Raw genomic sequence first — 21,801 nt, 5'->3', positions numbered from 1 at the left:
AAGGCTTCTTTGTGATAGTATTTACTTAAATATTCAGTTTAAAAAAATATATCTATTTATTTCAAAAATATTCAACTAAATTGAAACCTTAGCCGTGTCAAACTCAACACGACACATTCTGAAATGAGGTTTACTTTACTTTTTAATATTTAAATCAATATCACACACCTGCCTGATTTCCATCGATCAGTCAAGTCTCCCTTTATGTCTTGGGACAGTTGGGCAAAGTGCTAGGTAAATATGATTTCTGACAGTATGACAGGAATACGGAATAGTCCCGACTCAGAATTGAGTTCTTAGGCTAATCATCCATGATTACAGCCTTGGAAGCCAAAACACACTCCATGTGAAAGAGGTTGTTTTCATCTGCATGCTGCAGCAGCACGGCTGGCTGACAGAGTTACCTATTCTCCCGAGGGCTCTCACTCTCCTTCTGCCTCTATTGGACTGGGCCGCAGCAGGTCTCGTAGCCCCCGGGGACTGTCCTGGGAGACCTGGACAACATTGGCAGCAGGCGGCTTAGCGGTGTCATTTCGCCGTGGTAAGCTATGGACAAAAGCATCTCTTGTTGTCGCAAGCTGTTTGTGGTGCTGCTTTCCCAGCCCTGTGGAAAGGAAAGGACAGCCAGTGACCAATGCCAAACAAACCTGCTCCAGCTCACCTGTGCAGTGAATGTGGAACCGAGTGACCCAGATCTGGATGGAAACCATTGCAAATATTTCCCAGCAAGGTCTGTGGAAGAAGCATTTAGCTGGGCCTCTCAGCTGGGAATTTAACTAACTGTAAATGATTCTGACTCCCTCCAGTTTGTGTCATCTGTTCCTAAGAAGTAGTAAACAGTCGGTTTACCATCAAACCATCCAGCACGTAGCTCTGTACGATGCAAGGTGTGGACTGAAGTGTAATAAAACTTCAATGTCTAGGAAAACTGTATGTTTATCTTGTCACTTGGTGAATAATTTATTGCATAACAGAACAAGTAGTGAGAACAACAGTGTGATTAGAAGCAGAGTTGTTGTCGATGAGCAGTGAATCTGTTTATTGCCTTGTCTGTGCAGTGCTGCTGGCAAGGCAAACCTCTTTTGACCAAACTACAGCTCAGTTTAGAAGTGTAAGCCATGCTGCAAATATTTGGCTTGGCCATGGAAATTGAATTATATTGGCACAGAAAGCCTACAAATAAAAAACAGCAACCTTGGGAACAATTATGCAAAGTGAAACGTGGTTAAACCAAGTGCTACTGGTTTTCCTTTCCATCCAATAGGAAAAATCTGCATTAGCACAGTTAATCTCCCTTAATAAATATGTTGAAGCATTTATCCTTGCCATGGAAGTTACAGCTATAGCTCATTATTGTAGCGTTGTATCGCTTCTTGGTGTTGCATACAGCCTTAATAGAGAACACATCTTGTGGGGCATTCATGGTCCATTTCAACCACAGACAAAACCACAAATACAAATAGCATTTAATAATTGTTTCTTTTTCCTCAGAACATGTAATGCACCACAGTAAATATCCTTTGACATAAATAGCAATAATGTCTGCTTCTGCTATGAAACAAATAGAGAATAATTTACATGTGTTAAAGTATTAGGCTCTTTTCTCTACTCAAATTTATTTGTTTTACACTGTCAGTGTCTTGATCACAGTTTGTTCTCTCAAGTTTGATTAAAGTATCACCACCTGTGACAGCCAACTGGCAAGCAAATCTCTTTCCCTTTATTTGAAGAAACTTTGAACAGGATGCACAAGCTGGCAAATAATACTGCAATAAAAGCCAGGAGGATAGACTGTTATACAAATCAAACAATCACTATAATATTATACTGATGCCTATGAGAAAAATACAATAAACTCATGGTATAGTCACAATATAATATACAGTATGTTGCTAGGTAATAAATTAAAAACAGACAAATTTGGATAAAATTACTGAGCATAAACACAATATTGAGTGACGAATATTTTTATAGTGGTGTAGGAAATTAAATAAAAATACTAAAATATTGTCACTGTAAAATCACTTAACCCTAAAACCCCAAAATTTCCTTTTAGGACTATTATAGAACTACTCCATAGTGCTTGAAATTATAAATTTAGAGAATGAAATGGGTTTTTTCTTTTGTCTTTTTTTGGAAATGTCACAATAATTGTTTCAATCTTGTACAATATAAATAATATCAGTAATAGTAATATCAGTATAGCTTAAATGGTAGCTCATTATTTTTAAGTCGCCCCACTTTTTTAATCAGTTACTGCTGTATTTACTAAGAACACTGTTGACTGTAAACAACCATTTGAGCCTGCCAACATTAGTTATAATGCTGTTAAACTAGAGACTGGAATTTTATTTCACTTTCATAACTGAGTTACAGGAAATTAAAACGGCCAATTTCTAGAGTTGAGATATTTTTGCAAGGCTTAAAGCCTGCTTACCTGCTGGCACTGAACATTTGGCCTAATAATAATCCCAAGGACCACTAAGGCATTTAGTATTTAATTGGGATCACACATGGTGACAGATTTTGAGCTCCTCTCCACACTAACCACAAAAACATAGGGTTATTGTTTTTCATGAGGGCCTCATCAGTGGGGCATTGACTGGGTCTTCTCTCATTAGCCATTGAAGCCCCACCTGCAGAACACAGGAAACACAAACACCATTGCTCTCATTGACACAAACACTAACGCGGCTAGCCAGCTACCTAGCTAACCATCATGCAAACCTTTAAGCCAGCTTTGTTTGCTCACAGCTGAGGCTCAAAAGAAAGGCAGGACCAGTGCAGAAAAGGGCCAGCTTTGACAATTTTCACACAAAGGGAGCACTGTTGGCTAACAGTGAGCGGCCTGTTTCTGGGAGGTTTGCACTGTTCCTGGGGCCCATTTCATGGAACAGTTAGCAAGGCCAAAGGCAACCCGTGGACTGTAGTGATAGTTAAGGCCTTCGGGGCCAAACCTGGGTCTGGCTCTCTAGTTCTCCCCTCTGTCCCCCACCCAGTTCAGAGGCTTTCACAAAGCCGAGCGGGGACTCTGAGTGCTGCAGGTGTCCTCTCATAAAGACCCACATCACATGGGCTAGTGGACTGACTGACTGTCTTGGCATGTTTGGGTTTTTTCCCTCATCACAGGTGTTGGAAAAATCAAGACAATAATGACGTGCCATATACTTAGTATAAAACCAGTGAAATTATTAGTTGTAATAATGGTTTTGTATTTTCACTATGTAAATAAGTCTATAAGCTTGTCAGTCACTATAATGCTGTTAATGGTTTATGTTACCATTAGCTGTCAGTGATTTGGGTGCGGATTTAATAAGGATGTGGTTGGCCTCAGTGGTCTAGAGTGTCAAGGAAGGTGTGGTTAACTTATTCAGGTTAAAGCAAAAACAGTCCAGGCAATTATTAATGGAGAGGTTAGCATTAAAAAATAACCCAGACCTCAGCTTGCACTGCTAGCACTATCCATCACTCAGAACTGGGCTTTGGCCAGATCATTAATTTCTTTCTACCTCCCATCCACAGTGTCGGTATTTGAGAGGATGCTTCCTCCAGCTGCAACTGCAATTGCAAAAGCTATCAAAAAGAACAGTCTCTGCCTTCGTTTGATTTAGCCTTAATGGGACGGAGAGCCCAGAAATACGGCTTGCGTGGTGAGAAGGGGAAAGAGGAAGAAAGCATGCGAGTAAAGACGAGAGAGAGAGAGAGAGAGATTAATATCCAGGCTTCTCTCCTCCTGACCACAGAGTGGGCATAAAGAGCCCGGCGCCTCATTGATGTCAACCCTAGCTGTGCCTGTCCTGTAGTTTTCAGTTTGGTTTGGACAGAACAGGCGGCCTGGCCTACAGGGGTTGGGAGGACAGGGCCCAGGGTTTCCCACATCACTCAAGGGCCTCTGATAGGCGGTCACACAGGCCGGTAATGACAGGGGGAGAGATTTAGTATTAAAGTCTCCTCTGCTGCCTCCTCTGCTCCTGTCTGACGTCAGGCTGTTAAATACGGGGATGAGAGCATGGCACGGCCTATGGGGAAGGGAGTTAGACCTGTCTTAAGTATACAGCTTTGTGTGAGAGAAGCCTAGCTGGCTCTTGGAGTGTTGCTAAGGACACAAGCTACACACAGCAAGGGGGAAATGCTGTGTACATTGTTAAAGGGATTTGCATCTGCCATAAATATGAATTCAGTCAAGGTAAATGGTGATAAGATTGATGGAAGGAGGGACTTCCATGTACTAACATAGTGACTCATTCTAAGTGGTTTGTAATTCACTGGGTGGACTCTGGGTTAGCAATACAATAATACTGGCCAAAACTACCAGTAAAAATATTTTTTGTTGTCTTTAGTTGTTCGGAAGTCCTGGCTTGCCATCGTTATAGTTTTATAACCACTGTCCCACATACAATGCTGAGGGTTTTTCCCTGGTTATTTGTAGAGCATTATAAAATTTGAGTTCATGACTAATGAACTTGGAAAGCCAACAAGATGGCTAGAGACTGGTTTAAAAATGTCATATACTCACAAGTAAAAGGCCTCATTGTCTTTGCCAGTTTGCAACTCAACCGTACAACCAATACCCAAAGCAGCTCAGCAACATTAAAGCAGCCGATTGCCGCACCTGCATCCACAGATCATCACACCATTGTGGCATTTAAAGAAAAGGCCTCATTCAAACACGCCCCCTGACCTTCTCCAGCTAACATAAACTAATTAGGCTGGCTCTGAAAGGAATGGCCCGCCATTGGATTAATCAGCCTCCACAGATCTGGACCATGCAATTCTGCTCCAGCCAGCTCTCCCCACTAGAACCTCATTATCTCACGTTTTCAAAGGAGCGCCATGGCAAATAGAAGAAGGGGCTGAAGGGATGGCAAAACGGAGGAGGTGGTGGTGCAGGAAGGGGCTTCCCCAGTTCCTCTCTTCTCACATCGCACTCAGAAAGGAAATGTCAAGCGTGAAGCTCCGAGAGTGGTCAGTACCGCTCAGTCCAGCAGGCAGCACAGAGGGGGCCTTTGTCCACCATCACTTAGCGCCAATTACAGCCCGTCAAAATAGTTTTTCTGCTGCGGGGCGACGTGTTAATGGGCCCGGCGTTGGGTGTGAGGAGCGACCTTGTCCACACACACCAACCAGGGGTCAGGGGTTAATAGGGCCCCTCTGATGTGGCGGATGAGATTTCTGCAACCTTTAGCTGGCGAGGGAATGCCAGGACAAAGCCTGTAGAATGTGATACAATTAGGCGGACAGCTAGCCATCCTGAATGGAGTTGCTTCGTAGAAGGGGGATAGCTGCATTAGCTAGGAGCAGATGGGCAGCCGGACGCTAGCCAAACAGGTGCCAGAGAAGGTCAAAACCCCTCCCAAATGCGAAAGAGGACCCAGGTGAGGACACAAACACCAGCCAAACTCAGGGCTTTATTTGGAGTGAACAGCAATTAAAAATCCTGTTGAACAAATGACTGCTCTTCTGGACACAAAGAAGGTCCCTTTGTACTTGTGAAAAGGTCAGAGACCATCCAGCCTTCTGTAGCATTTCCCATCCCAATCCTGAACCCATGGAGCTGAAGCTTGGCTCAAACAGGGGACTGGGCCAGAAAGCCTGTAGACCGCCCTCAGCCAAACTTGGAAGCTGTCTTTTCTCCCATATAAGAAAGTGAATTTGGCATGATTGGCGTCTGACCTATACTGTTTTTCCTGAGTTTAAGTAATCAGTGATTATCTGATGCAAGATGAAAAAAAGTCCTGGCAAAAATAAATGTTCGTAAAATTGCATTGTGCTACGTGTACTTGGTCTGGGCATGTGAACACAAAGCCAGGCCTCCGTTTACACCATAAGTGTGGGAACAGAACCAATGCCAAACAACCCATGGGTTCTTAGAAGGCCCACAACACTCTGCCAGGGAGCGCTGGAGATTTTTGAAAAAATACTCTACACCACACTGAGCAAATCCAACCACATGCAAGCCTGTGGGAACTAGCGGATGACATCTATCCGCATATAAATACTCTCAAAATACTTTCTGGACTTATTGGTGTACAGATTGTTCCCCCCACCCAATCCTCTTGGAAATGGTAGTAGTGATCTGGCCCCCAGCTTCATCTACTTAATGTTGAAATAAAGGAGGTGATTGAACTCAGCCTCCAAATTGGATTTGTTTAATCTGCATCAAGTTTGAACATCCTGTGTAAACACAAGCGTGTGCAGATGCCGGAAACGCCACGGCTGGAAACGTAAATGCCCGTGGTTGACTTTGGCAGAGAATCAGAAGAGCAGAAGGGGGAATAAGGCCTGTACAGAGGCTGGATAACTTCCATTGTTACTGGAGGGTCAAAGGCTACTCCCTCAATCTACAAATTAGTACTCTGAAATGCTATAGATTGATGATGTCTGGCAAGAAAAAAAGAGAAACATTTCTGTAATTTTGATCATTTGCAGATAAACGTCACCCACAACATACAGATCCTCTTTAATTAGATTATTATTGTCATGACATAAAATACTAGACTGCTAGGATGTGCAAGTCTTATTCGACTCACAACCTCTGGGAACAAAATCTTCAACCTCTCCGCATAACCTTTACACCAAATTCTACTTTGGCAAATGATGTGGAAGCAAAATTGAATAAACACAAACATCATTAAGAGTTCATGTGTTCCAGTTAAACAACCCTTTGGTTAGACTCTCATTTCCTTAATGGCTTTGCAGCCGTATTTCACCCTCATGTTAAGCCACAAATCTTTGGCAACCAACATGGTTTCTTTTGCCTTGTTTTCCTCAGAGATAAGTGAGAATATGACTTTGCCTTGATAGGATTTATTATCCTTACAGCAAAGGCTGTACCCCTTCAAGCCCAACTCATTAGGGAGTGTGTTTTGGGGAAGGGGGGAGGAGAAGTGAAGGTCACCAGAGGTTAATTCCAATCGCAGTGCCTCCTTGAAGCAGCATGACAGCATGTCTCCTCTGCTCACAGATTGGATGAGTTCTTGGAGATCAGGCTGGCCTGATGACAACGTGTGGAAGATTGAGTCTCTCTCTCCCTCTCTCTCTCTCACACACACACACACACACACACACACACACACACACACTCCTACTCCTGAATATGTATTTATTGGGTGTATTATTGAGTGGGTTTGCACTCTGTGTGCATTTTTCTATTGTATTAGAGTTAAGTTTATTCAGAATAGTAATAGTTATAACTGGTATTATGTCTGCCGCAACAAAGGCAATTCCAATAAACCAAATTCTAAACCTAATTTGGATGTTTTGACAGTTTCACTGTTTTATGTGATTTATTATGTACACTGTCTGGCAGGGTTGATATGTTATTGCACTGCCCTTGTTCTTGCTGTTGTCTTTTATTGTTTTCATCAGCACAAGCTGCCGTTTTATAACTTATCAAAGTACTACACCTTGATCTTGAAGGAAGCAAAGAGAGCAAAGGGGAAAGAAAGAAAGAAAATCAAAGGTGGGGGAAACAAAAGAGTGGTGAAGACATAACAGCAAAGAAAGAAAGAAAGTATGTGAAAAAGAGAGAAAGAATGTGAGAGGGAATGAAAAATACGAATGAAAGGAAGAAAAAAGAAAACAAAGACAGGCAAGAAAGAGTGAGATGTGGGCCATTCATAAGCAGACTTCTCTAAGGGATCTCGGGCCAGCACACCTGCTACTATTCACTTCAGAGGAAATAGACACTCTGTGGAAGAGAGGCTCTTGGCCTCGGGACAAAACCGCTGTAGCGCCAAATTAGAAACAGGAAGGACTGTGGGTAAGGCTCAGATTAAAAACGCACTCCCCACATGGACTCAATATACTGCAGCCCTGATCCCGCTCTGGAAACCCAAAACCCAACAGCACTATTTTATGTCCCAGTCAACAGAACACCCGCTGTTTGCACAGTGACAGTACAGAGATTCAGTCCAATGTCAACTCCTGAATGTTGGTAAACTGTGGCCCTCTAAATGCTGCCCATTCTAATGAGGAAAAGAAGTTTCTAAGTATACTTTATCAATTTCCCCAGTCACAACTGTGGGTACTTAATAATAGTGCATCACAACTGCTTTTTCACCAAGACTACTTTGCCCTTAATACCAGAAGGTATACTTTATATGAACCCAGTTATGAGGAAATCATGTGGATGTCAATGAATACCAGTGGTCCTGAGTCTTCCTTTTCTCTCGCAGTGGCCTCTTTCTGGTCTGTACCATCTATCAGCATCAGAGCCAGATGGATGTCATGCACACACCAAAAGGGAGGACACAGCACTGAGTTTCCCACAGACGACCATTAGAGCAGCTAATGTTGTCAACAGGCAGCTAGCAAGAACTAATGATCCATAACACAGTCTATAAAGGAGTGAAACTAGCAAGAGGTCTGTGAATGTACCAGAAACGGAAATGAATATTGATATATGCCTTCTCCTTCCTCTTGTAACCCTTGACCTCTAACGGGTTTCTCCTCTGCTGACGGGAGCTGTAAGGCATTTCCTGCTCGTTCACGTACATACTCGCCCAATCCGAGGGAGCAAAGAGCCAAAAAAAAGGTTGGTTTTGTAAAAAAAACAAAAACCATCACTTCTTACAGCCCAGGATAAAGGAAAAAAGTATGCACTCATTCTCATACAATATTTCCATTTACTCATGGGCCTGTCCAAGTAGTGTGTTCCCCTCAATCTATCATTTTCACTGCGGTCACCGATGGTAGAAAGGCCTACTGTAATTATTCCCACAGATATTGAGGACATCTAGAGGTTGTTTCTCCTCACTGGAAAACAGAACTACTTCTTTCACAAAAAGGTCAAATTTTCATTACGTGAAGCTCAGTAAGAATTCACTGAAGGATTCTTACAAGTAATTGAATGCACAGACACAAGGAGGCAACAAAAGGACATATTTGTATCTTTGAGAAGGAAGAAGCAAATGAGAAAAAAATCACAATAATCCAGCTTGGAGACGGAATTTATGTTCCACCAACCACTGTCCTACTCCTCTCCTGTCTGTTTGATGTGCCTTTCTACTCTGCAAAGCCTTTGCCTCACGGAAGAGGTCATCACTAAAGCTATGAAGGGCTGCATTCACCGCAGGTCCGCTGACTGATGTCTGAGCCAGGCACACTGATGGATGTACACACATAAACACACACACATGTATACGCACATTATGCCAGACGGGGAGTGTGCTCAGTAGTGCGACTCCAAGAGGAAAACCTGCCATGACATCACCCAGGGGAGTGCAGGTGCAGGGCCGGGACAGGAAGTGAGTCACAGGAAGCTTGGTGAGGCAGGCTTTGCCATGCCACTGACAGGCTGTGGGACAGCAGGGTGAAGGAGTGCGAGTTACACCTCGTAGCTGAGCTGGCTTGGGCCCTCAGGTTGTGGAGCTACTCTTTACATAAACAGGCCTGTCTCATCTCCCTCTGCAATCAGGTTGATGAGGCCTCCTTTGAAAATAAGTGACGGGTATGGAAATGTATTTTTCTCACGCACCACTGTACTAGTCCTGTTACAAACAGAATATATAATATCTTCCTCCCTTTGATGAATTGTATAAAATTAAGCTGTACAAAACAGTATATGCATTTCATAATTCTATTTGGTGTACATTTGGCTCGGCATCTGATCAGCAGGTTCTAATTGAGTACAGAGGATACTATTGTATACTACTGTAATTTCTGTATGAGTTCTTACACAGCACATTATATGAAACAGCAATGCGAACATGACACAGTGCATGGTCATGGGGTAAAGATCGTATGTATATAGGTTGGACATAGTTCAAAAAAGTGTCTGCAAGCATTTCATCTGTACATTTTCCAACCTGAAGTGCCCCAGCACAGAGATGTATGACAGATGGATGGATGGAAGAGATGGTGTATGTGTCCTTGACAATGGCAGTCCAGTGGTTTAAACAAAGCTTATTACACTAATGAGAAAAGTGTGGGGAATGGATTTGTCCCATACCACCCAGGGAAAGAGAGCCTGTTTCCCCTGGTGCACTGCATCTGGAAGCAGCCTCCTGGTAATCTGCTCTAAGTACAAAAGGTTCAGCACCAGCTTGTTCTCATAGACCACCAAGTGAGGCCCCGAACTCCATAACAGGTCTCCTTTCATAGCTGAGGATCAACTGATGCTCGGTGGACTTGGTTCCAGGCCTGGAGCTCTTCAAGGTTCCGCATCCACAGTTTGTAACCCATGACAATATTACTAGTGTTAGTATTCTGTAATCCTAAACTGTGAAAATTTGTTCTGTGATCAAAAAAGATGTCAAACCTTCCTTATCTTCCTTATCTCCATTGCTGCCAAGACATAGAGGGGAAGATAGGACCCTTTGTTGTACCAGTTACAGTGCTGGTTGTTGCCATCTACTGGCTAAGGACAAATAAAAGGTCATATTATGTCATTAATTTCTAACTTTATCTAACCTACATACTTGTTATACACATATAAAGACTGATTACACTTTTTTATACTTATATAAGGTTACTAAAAGCATTTTAATGCTCTAAAGTAAACTAAAAAGTAAAATCTTTGAAAGTAAATCATGTAGACAGTGCTCATCAATTTTAAGCCAAATATGCAGAATATTGTCTACCACAGATAAATAAGTAGAGTGCTTGAGATCTTGACCATATAGATAAAGATATGTGTTTGATGTGAGTTTGAGTGTGTGTGTGTGTGTGTGTGTGATATTGTAACTATTTGGCAGAATTCACTGTGTGTTACGAGTTTACGTCTACTATCTGTCATCTGACAAAACAGATGAGTTTTGAACTTTCTTTTCATTGCTAGCTCTGAATGAGAACATCCGCGATTTGAAGTTGTATGCATGGTAATGCATGAGATTTACTGTGTCAGAGATTGACATTTATTTAACAGGCATGCTGGGGGATGTCATGTAGCTCCCTTTGATTGATCTCTTCACTTCCTGCTACAAAGATGGAGGCCGCTCCCGTAACCACACTACCCCTTTCAAGCTCAGGGTGTAGGAGACGCCCTTCGGCAAGGTTCCAGGATCAGTCGGGTTTACCCTTCCCCCCAAACTTAACTGTAACCATCAGAGGAGTAAACACGACACTGACCTTAGATCAGTGTCTAGAGGCAAATCCATCCTCAAGCCTGTTTTAGAAGCCCATATGTGGTCCATATGGAACTCTTTCCTGTATCCTCTGTGGAAATGTGTTAGTCCACAAAGTGCAAGGTACACATCCTGAAGTCCATTCTTATTTGATCACAGAATAACAGTTAAACATAAAAGTAAGGAAAAACTAATTATCTTATCAAAACAGTGAGAGAGAGTAGGGTGAGATAGATTTTTTCACACCGTGTTCAGACATTACGAGATATGTGTGAGTTATTCAAACTACTTGGGTGAGAGATGAACAGCTCTGATATTGCAAGGTCATTTCTCCTGCTGCTGCCCCCCATTGTCCATCGATAAAAAGTGTCTGGGGTAAGATCTTGTCCATCCTCTAAGGTTTCATTGCCTTGTTCTCTGGAGTATCATAATGGTAGACAAGCTTTTAACTCTGTACTGTGCAAGACTGTTCTGCTGTGTGTATAAGGCTATATAATGGTCTCTTCCATTGAGTCCCAGCCAGAGGTAATGACTTCAGCATGTCACTCCAGGCCAACTCCACTGTGATTGCATGGATGATTAGCTCTTACAGTAATGGTAGTAGCAGAACATATTTCAGGAGCAAGTTAGCGATAGCTTTTTAGTAATGTTGCTGTCATTTCCTACATGTGTTTTGTAATGTGAATGTACTAATACATTTGATAAGTCAAAACGAGTGCATGTGTTGCACATATGCTCACAGATACACTTTAATTCATATGTGCTTGTATGTGCAGACATATGCACATGGAAGAATGAAAGGCTTAGATTGTATATATGTAAAGTACTATCATCCGTGCAGTGATTCTGGAAAAGTAATTTCCATATTTGCTCTGCTCCTGAATCTGTGGACGCCTGTCTGTTTGATGTGTTCAGAGCTGCAGCGCAGATGCCACAGTCTTAGCTATGCTGGACGTCATCTTACTGGCTGTTCTCGGAATACAGAAAAAACACCATGTGCACCACCTCTAAAATTAGTGTGTGCAGCACATGAAGGAGAAAAGTAAGAAAAGACTCTTAAGTGGCCGCTGTCTCTCTTCACTTCTCTACATTTTCGTGTCCCACCTTGGCATGGAGCCAGTTGAGATCTCCCATAGCGACTGAGCCCTCTGTTTCATCAAAGATACACGGCACGCCACATACTTTCCAATTCTGGGCCAGCCAGAAATCTGGAAATCTGATTTTATAACCCTTATGATTTGGGTTGTTTGGAGCTGCAGATAGTTTTGGTGTGGTTTGCTGTGCACTAAACAAAACGAATGAGCCCTGCCACGCTAGTAGGTCCCAGCTTCCAGTGTTATGCTCATCAGTTGTGCGGCTGCTCTGTTGTGTGTTTGTGCGTAAACAAAGACGGCGAAGGACACCTTTAACTGATTTACCAGATGTTCATGGACAAGGAAGGGGAAAATCTGTTTTCGGAGAGTGACTTTGCAGAGGTCTGTGCAGCAGGTGAAGAGAATCTTGCCAAGAACACAGTTGCGCTTTTATAACTAAATCATAGAAGTCACACAGACTAAATTTTTAGCTCATTCTCATTCTTTCATGCCATAAAATAAATAGTTTTAGAATCCATGTTGTGCACACGCAGTACAAAAAGGATAGGTTCTGAACTGAAACCATGTTCTTAGTCTCAATCAGTGGCTGACCACACTTGAAGCCACTCCATCCGTGATGACGTGATGAGCCTGGAAGTCAGTCAGTAATGGTGGAGATAATAGGTCCTTATTACTTTGACCTTTGACCCCTGTTCTTAGTGAGAAGTTTAGGAGAGGTCCCTAAGGAGCTGTCTGATACTAACTTGGCTCGAAAATAAGAAGCCCCAGAAGGTGGAGGAACAGTGACCAACTCACAGTCTAACTGGAACCCAACTCAGCTGGGACGGGGTGCAGGAGGGGAGTTTCAAGAGTGAGTGCTACCCATGTGTCACCCACCCTGGGAGCAGTATTTCCACCCAACCCAATGAAAGGTTTATGGACTTAAACTATAAAGGCAAACCACTAAATCTAACACTTTTTTAACGCAAAGATTTTTCCCCTCTCCTGATGTTACCTTTGAAACTCTTGGCAGAAACGTTTTTGGGGTTAAGGTTTTTAGTGTTGATTTTTATCAAATGTTCATTAAGTGTGCCAGTGAAGTGACTTCCTCCTGAAGTCCATTAAAATTGTGCTGCTACTGGCAGAGGTATGCGCAGCCCATGTGCGGGGTTGTGGTATGGTGGGGTCCACAGAGGAGAAATGGACACCAGATGGGACCAAGGGGGGTGGAGATGCAAGGTAGAATAAAATAACACATGCAGAAGATTGAAACTGAAATGTGGTAGGAGGAGGGGGTGCATATGTGTGTGTATGTGTGTGTTCATGTGTGCATATCGGCAGGGTATAAAATAATTAGATAGTTGCATCATCTAAAGTAGATGGGTGATATACACCCTTGGAGGATAAGAATGGGTAAACAGGCATGATCTGAGGCACATGAAAAAAATGTGACATTTCAATGTTTTTACTGCCCGTGAATAAAGTCTCACGGCTCCTTCTGAATGTTTTGATTTACATTTCCTATATAAGTAACAAGCGTATCTTTGTTCAATGCACATTTGTTTTTGAAGAGAAAAAGCCCACCAGGAAACCCTTGAATAGATGATTGAAAAAACAACCGCATTGGTTTTCCATGCAAGCGTATGCATGTGTCTGAGATTGAAAACCAACATTCCACGGTCCCAAAGTGCGCTCACATAAAAAACATTCTATTTAGAGCATTTTGAGCTGCCTTGTGATCCCTCCAAACCCTTTCTAATGCAAACACAGCAGAAAACGCAGTCAGTCAAACTCCGCAAAACTCTCCCTCTCTGTTTCTCTTCCCTCTCTCATTATCTGATCTGCTATTGTGGCTGCACTATAAATTTTCATCTATGTCTTTCTGGAGAAGTTCTAGTCATTTCAGTTTGGTCTAGAAATTATATTGTTTCCATCAAAAACATTGCAGTATGAAGATATTGACACAGGTGTTCCTGCTTCAAACTGTCTTACTGCAACATATGATATGTTTTGTTTCTGCCAGTCAGCCATCCCCAATGTCTTTGTGAATAAAACATGACTCTTAAGCTTTTTTTTGGTGTTAGTATATGGTTTTGTTTGTGTTGCATGTCTTTATCTGCTGCTGCTGAGTCGTTTTGTGAAACATTCCTGATTTCCAACTTGGGATTTTTTTTTTTTTTTTTTTTTTTTTATTGTGCCGAAACACATCAGAGCCTTATGACTCAGAGACGACAAAGGAAGGCCGCCAAACTCTGTAAGTGGGGAAGAATCTGTCTGAGCATGTGCAGTATGTGGACAGGTGCAGGGATGTGTTTGTTTGTCTTCATTAATTAAAGTGCCAGTAGATTCTTTTCTTGCTGTGGGCCTGTTGGTGTGTCTGTTTGCCACAGTTTGCAATCTTTCAGTCTCAAATCTTACTCTAAATAAACTTTCCTCAGAAGCCCTGCAGTACTATACCAACTTACAGACAAGTTTTGTTTTTTTTTTTCATCCGTTAATATTGGTTAGGAGCAGAAAACAAATAGGAACTAGCTTTTAGAAAAGCCTTCCCATGGATCTTTGTAGTGATATGTAATGCATGAAAACATGCTCTGGTGTTTTTCTAGTCCTCCCTTGGGAGTCTATCACATTTGTGGGCTTGTAAGTTGTCACTCCCGTCCTGTGACCCTACACCCTACTGCAGTTCATTACACCAGTGGCACCCTGACCCGGCCCTGTCACTTTCCACTCTACTCCTCTATTGTTGTTAGTTTCCAATTACATTTACCAACAGAGCTCAATGCTTGGTTTGCAATCAGTGTAAGAGTGTGAACTTCTTGTCAAGTGTTATATTTTTCAGCTAATTTCTGTCAGATTTTGAAACTCTGTTATTCATGTATACTCAGCCATGCATGTTGTCCCCTGACACAGATACATCAACAGGGGCCTGGTGTTCACTGTGGCTGATCTTGGAAAATTGGAGTGACCACGTTTTCTCACGATAAATACACATTATTTATTTACAAATAAAGTGGTTATAATAGAAATAAATACAAAATAAAAATCTGAGCATTATACTTCATGTGGTATTGCACCCATTTCGAAATGTACATCAGAAATACATTTTCAAAACCAGTAAAGGAATATTCCTCTGATTAAAATATTTATTTTTCCCAACTTTACGTAGACATAAATATATTCATATATATATTTTTTTCTTCTTCCACAATAGCTCTGTTTTGTGTTTCTTTCATATAAATAAACGTCTTCATTGGGAAACCGGGTGTCCATAATAACCTCTGATGTCTCTTTCAGTCTTTCTTTGCCCACTCTCGCTTTCTATCCATACCACTGTCCATTTCTCACCGGCAGCCACATCCCTCCACCACCATGTCCTGGTAGTTTTTAAGGATGACCTTCTCATATTCATCCAGGTAGAGCAGAGAGATGGGGCTGAGGTCAGTGGGCACACAACAGGCTCTGGGGATGTTTGAGTTGACTGAGTTGACCAGCGTCTGCACAATGGCATGATTGGTAGAATTGAGGTGGTCTGCTAGGGGGAACGGACATTCCCCGTGGCAGTAAAAGGCGTGGTAGCCAGGGGGCGCCACTATCCACTCGTTCCACCCCACATCACTGAAGTCCACATACAGGGCATGCCTCTTGCAGCTGGCCTTGTGCTGGTGCTTCCTGCGTTGTTTGCGGAGTGCCGCCTGACGTTTTTCCCGTGTGTGGAGCACTGAGTCCCCACGGCCGTCATGGCCATACGTTACCAGTAGGGGCCGAGCCTGAGGCCACGAGTCCTGGTCCTGGTGCAGGGACCGGCTCACCCTGACATGCCTACTTCTTCTCTGGGCATGCCCCCCATCTATTTCCCCCTCCTCTGGGTGAAGCACCTCCACCATGAAGCCGTGGTTGTGGCCTTTCCCAGAGGTCCACTGAGATACAGCTGGGCTGACGTCAAAGCTCTCCCATCGGCTCAAAGAGTCCTGCACTAGCCGAGTGTCCAGCAGACGTGCCAGAGGTTCCCCACCATGAGCTGCAGGAACCCCAAACATCTCATAAATGTTGATACGGTGGAAGCCACCAGCAATAGCACTATTACTAGTGCTGCTGTTTCTGGAGCTGTTGCTGGGGGATGTAGCTCCCATAACCTGATCCCTGTAGATACGTAGCTCTGCGGAGGTGATGAGCTCCTCCTCCGGGATAGAAGTGAGGTTGAAGTAGAACTGCTGGGTCGTTTTGCCTTTAAGGCTGGCCAGGGCCTCCATAGACTCTATGAGAGATAGCACAGAAACAAACATCGTATAAGATGATGGGGATGTGAAACGCATGGCAAATGTAAAACAAAGAGTTAAAGCATGGTACAAGAATGAGAAACAACATCTATGATTAAAGCCTAGTGGGTTCATGGAACCACTGTGAGCAGGGAAGCACTGGCCAAGGATGGTTTCTCACATTGTTTCTTTTGCTCTCTCCCTGTGCACAACTTGCAGCCTTCTTTCTTTGCAGCCAGCCAAGCTGCCACGTGGTTAGAGTGAGTGGGTGTGGGCCATTGTCACACAGGCTTAACATACATCAAGACTTTGCATGTGTGACTCAGTTTAATCGCAGGGAAATTCTCACGGTGATGTAATACCATCATTAGTGTCATGTTCATAAATTTACCTGATTAAATGTCAGAAGATGAAAGCAGTGCGCTTCCATCAGTTGATAAGATCAAATAGCACATTTGCCTGATGAGATGGCTGCTGCGCACAATTCCCACTAATAGTGCACATGAAAAAAGTTGTACCATATCTTGATGTATTGTCAAATCTAAGTTTTTACAGAGCAACATTGAAATCAATATGGAGTCAATTAGATGAACACCAACGTAAATGCCAACACTATTAACCTTTGCAGATGTGGCTAGCTCTGAAATATCATCCATTGTTGAATGTTTAAATGTGAATACTGTGTAAAATCCATTACCAAGAGAAGATGTAGGATACTGTTCATCTAAATTCAGGAGAGAATCTATAGACCTCAAACAGGAAGTTGGGTATAAAATGTTTGATATTTTAGTATTAAGATGGGCTAACAGTTCTGAGCCTGGAAATGCTATCATCTGAAAGTGCATTTAAGACACCTATTATAACCATCCTGAGTCATATAAAAGTCATATATACAGTATGTACTTAGGCTCATTGGTATTTCCCTCTTTAGTGTACAGTAAATGACAGAAATCTTAGTAAAAGCTGCAATTTTCTTTGATGCAGTCCCACTTTGAACTCTTACTTTATGAAGATCATAGATGATATACACTTTTTAATCTGTTTGGTGTGGTAAAATAAACACAAACTTTGAACTCTGTGCTTTTTCAAAGGAGGCATTTAGGAAATTCCACCATCTCATCCTAAACCTCCCTCCAGAGGCACAAAGACCTCAATTAGGCCTATCACTCCTTATTTGATGTGGGAAAGCCCCCTGATTCTCTTTCCCTCTCCTCTGTCCCCAATCCCTCTCTTTCTCTCGTTCCTCAGCTCCCAAATCCCCTTCTCCCTCTGTTCTCTTAGTCCCAAATCCTCTTTTCTTTCAGTCTCCCTCTCTGTCACTTTTTCTTTGTTTCTTTCTGCTGCAACGTTTTCACTCTCTCCCTGTCTGTCTCTTCTCAGAGGAACGGCTGTGTGAACAAGTTGAGGCTTGTCAAAAAAGTGTGAACCACAGATATGAGTGTATCAACATTCCTAATTTCTTTTTGCACTGCATGCCAAAACAAAAGATAAAGGCTAATGTTAGGTCATTTATCACAGACCTGTCTCTGGCAGCCACTTCCTGTGTAATGGTGGAAATGTTCTATTTGGCATGGAAAATGGTTATTTTTGAAAACTGATAGCAGTGAAACTAATTATCCTAGTGAAATTAATATCAGCATCAGATGTGATGAACGATTAGAGCTGTTTGCTTTGATGTACTGCACTTACATCTGTAGATACATGGTTATTATACGGAGTAGCCATTATTTCCACGTCTCTTGACATGGGAAGACTAACAACCCTGCAGCTCTGTTAGCATAGGATGAAAGAGCCAGGGGAGCATATGTAAACAAAGTGAACACATTCGTAATGGCCGGTGGTGTCAAGGTGTGTGCTGGCCTGGTGCAGAGGTTTCCAGTAGTGGGCTGGGAGCAGTCACTCAGCCTGGCTGCTTGGGCCGGGGTTGTTTGTAGTGTGTCAGAGTAGCCACTGGGTGTCATTGCACTAGGCCTCTGGAGAGCACCCAAGCAACCACTCAACCACCCCTCTGACTCACCCCTGATGGAAACTTCCCCACTGAAACACTTAGGACTCTGTATAAGGACTCTGTGTGGAGCCCCTATGGACTCAGTGACTGGTATGTTGTAAAAACTGCATCATGGACCACAGGAAATTGAATGGTAGATACACAGTTGCTACGTTTGACAGTAAAAGTTGCAATTCTTTTTATCATACATAAATCATTTTAATATTACGACCAGGTGCACCATTCTGCTGCTCAGCAGATAAACTTAATATATAAATAAAGCATCAGTTATGTTTTAATTCCACCTGTTGAGTTATTTTAAACAGTTTCAAGTAGCCACTTCATCAGTAACATTGTATAAACACATTCTGTATTACTGGTGAACTAATGCACTTTCTCCAGGGTCTATGAACCTTCAGTGTGTGAGCCTTATTCATCTGAGCAGCATATGTTGCCGGGGAAGTAACATGGAATTGAACTGAAACACTGAATTCAACAATCAGCGCGTATCCAGCATATAAACTAAGTGAGCAATTATGGTGTTATTGGAACGTGCGTAATGGCGCAAAGCGCGGATAGAGGGGGTGATTTGGAGAGAATAAGGCGCGCGCGCGCACCCCCCCCCCCCTTCCCGCCCCTCCACCCCCCCTTCTTTACAAGGGACAATTTCAGTCCTGTTAGAAATGACTCAGAATTCAGTCTGACACGATGACTTTGTCATAATGCGTGTTAGTATAATGTCATGTCGTGTGTTATTGAAGTGATGACTATCACCTGCGCAGAGGCACACCGCCCTTTATCCTGCTCCTGCGGTGCGTGTCTGGAAAAACTGTTTTCAGAGCCCACGCAAACACCATCAATTATTAAGAAACAAATTACCCCAGGGATACCACCGCCCCTTGATGTTTTTGAAGCCCGTGACAGCTGCGCCAGGGGAATGTTTGGTTAAAGGTTGCATCACTACATATATGGGAGTTAATTTAAGTGTGCATGAGATGCCTGTTTTTAAATCGTGTCAGTGAGTTTACAGCCTATCCCAAAACTTACTTAAGTGTTGTAAATAAATTGGACGCGTGTCACCTTTAAATGACTAACGCTCCCTAAAACACTGAAGACTCTGAAGTTCAGTCTTGACGCACTGAGTCATGTTTAAATATAGGTTTGGGTTGTCTGAGTGAGCCGAGGAGCTCTCCGGCTGACAGGTAAAGGTATGTCACTAATACATACCTTCATGGTGAAAGCTTCTAATCGTGTTGGCCTTGCTGGCGGCTCTCTCTGCGTGTTTCCCCATGCTCTTGGGCCGTTTAGTGCTGTGGTCTCCGTTTGCTGAGTGCATGCGGTAAAGGTCCACCATGTACTGCGGCACCACGGCTTGCTTGCTCGGGGTCGGCCTGCGCCTCAGTCCAAACATATTGAGAAGCCGAAGCTCAAACTCGTTGAGGAAGCTCTCCGACTGCTCTGGGGTCTGTTTCCCGGATTCGCTGTATTTCCTCCGGCCGACCTCGGGGATAAGTCCCGTAGCACCTTCCAGCAACACCTGAGCGAGCAGCAGTACCATGAGACAGCGGACCACGGCGACCATGATCAGTCAGTCCCTGTGGAGAAAGTTGGTTTCTGTCAATACACTGGCGCTGAGGTATTGACATGAGGTAGACACAGCAGGGGCTTCACTGCAGCATTCCCCAAACTGTGTGTGATCCCCCCATATACAGTATAGAAATAATTGAAGGAGGGCAGGTTAAAAAGGGAAGACACCTCTTCACTTTGAAGCAGAACAAAAAAAAGGGGGGGCTGTGGAAAAAACAACCCTGCCGGCTATATAGCGCGTCTATCTGAAACAGAAGATTGATCTTAACATGAGCTGAAACATGAAGATATCAAGGTGAGGAAGTTATGAAAGAGACGAACAAAAAAGGGAGAATGACACGGGAAAGACAAATCAAAGAAAGTTGCGGGTGAGACTGAAGACATAAAGTCTCCAATTAGAAGAGACAAGAAATCATGTTTAGTGAAGTGATATATGAAAAGAGAAGAAATGCAAGAGAGCGTAGCCCGAAAGATCAGAAGAAGCATGAAAGAATGTTGTCGGAAGAAAAGTTAGAATACACAGCCCAGGAGAGGCATTCAGACGGTGCTACAAGCGTCTATTTGCAGAGGCTTTGACGGTCATGTATAATCATAAGGGATAGAGTTACTTCAAGAGGCTTGCAGGTGTTAGATCTGACGTGCGTACCAGGGCCAGATGTAGCCCGGGACAAGACATCAAAAACATCAAAAACTTAATATCATCTGAGTAGCACTTCCTCCAAAGAAACAACGTTTACTGAATTTCTCTTTTCACTGCGTTTTCCCCGAGGTTCAAAATGGGAACGCTTTAACTTTTACGCACACACCCAAATAAGCCTATATAATGGAAGATCTGACGATTCACAGTTGTAAAGTACACGTTTCTTCATGAAGCAACTCATCATATCCCTGTTGATATCATTAAGATTTCATTTCTAGGGACAACTTCAAGAGTTTAACAAAATACATCACTCTTATTTTACCTGACGAGGAAGCGCTGTGTCCGGTCGTCGTTCCACCTTTGGGCTCCGATAAATTCCACATTAATTCGTGTTTAATCCACGCTGCTTCTCCTTGGGGGACCAAAGACAGCCCATGCCCTTCGCCGATCGACTCTCGCACATATTCTCACCAGCTGCAATTCGGGTTAGGTCTTACGGAAAGGAAAAAAAATATGTTAAGTCTATGAGGAAGCGGGTTCGCGTAGGCAGGACCGATCTAAGTATAAAGCATCTTGGTGGAACATCTTCAGAGACAAAAGTTGAGCAGAGGTAAGCGCACTCAAGTGTCGCTCCTTGGACTCACAGCGTAGTGGTTCAATTGATCTTCCCCCAGCGACTCCTATAGCCGTAGAGTGATGTCACCAAGGGGCTGTCAATCATTTTTCCTCTATAAAGCACCTCCTGCGGACTTCTAACCCCGAGGCTCCAAACTTTTTCATGTCTAACGATGTCAAATAAACACACATTAGAGCCATGGACCCTTTTGATAAGATTTTGTCACAGAGACCCCCAGGAAGATTTGGTTTTGTAATGGCTTAGGGGTCAGTAGAGTGGATCCTATTGGAATAATCTCTTTTATACAGTCTCCAATTTGAATAAATTCCACTTTCTTTAAATTATATTGAAATTAAACCATTCCTCAAAATGCCATGACAGCCCCCCAACACTCCTTCATTGCCCCCAGTGTGCCTTCAAAACAATTTGAGTACCATCAGCATGTATAAAAAATGTATCCTTCTTACAACCAACTCTTTTTCTATTGCGTCTTTACATTTTCTGGAAATTCACATTATAAAAATAGTCATAAAGTCAACATTAAAACCATACTGTTGCTTCTTTGTGTGTTTTGGG

The 21,801-nt window shown here is 42.9% G+C and overlaps 1 protein-coding gene across 1 annotated transcript; it reads right to left on the bottom strand.

Moving 5' to 3' along the window:
- Positions 1–15,119: 15,119 nt before the first annotated feature.
- On the bottom strand, positions 15,120–21,248 carry bmp2b (bone morphogenetic protein 2b). The gene is made up of 3 exons (XM_044377302.1): positions 20,932–21,248; positions 19,610–19,977; positions 15,120–16,394 (listed from the first exon to the last, which is right to left on the bottom strand). Exons 2-3 carry the CDS (start codon positions 19,962–19,964, stop codon positions 15,481–15,483), a joined length of 1,269 nt encoding a protein of 422 aa, XP_044233237.1. The 5' UTR covers positions 19,965–19,977; positions 20,932–21,248; the 3' UTR covers positions 15,120–15,480.
- Between the last annotated feature and the right edge of the window lie 553 nt (positions 21,249–21,801).

The sequence above is a fragment of the Thunnus albacares genome, chromosome 16, assembly GCF_914725855.1.
Source record: "Thunnus albacares chromosome 16, fThuAlb1.1, whole genome shotgun sequence".
NCBI classification, from domain to species: Eukaryota; Metazoa; Chordata; class Actinopteri; order Scombriformes; family Scombridae; genus Thunnus; species Thunnus albacares.
The sequence above is the reverse complement of the archived record's forward strand: the minus strand, read 5'-3'. Positions and strand labels throughout refer to the sequence as shown.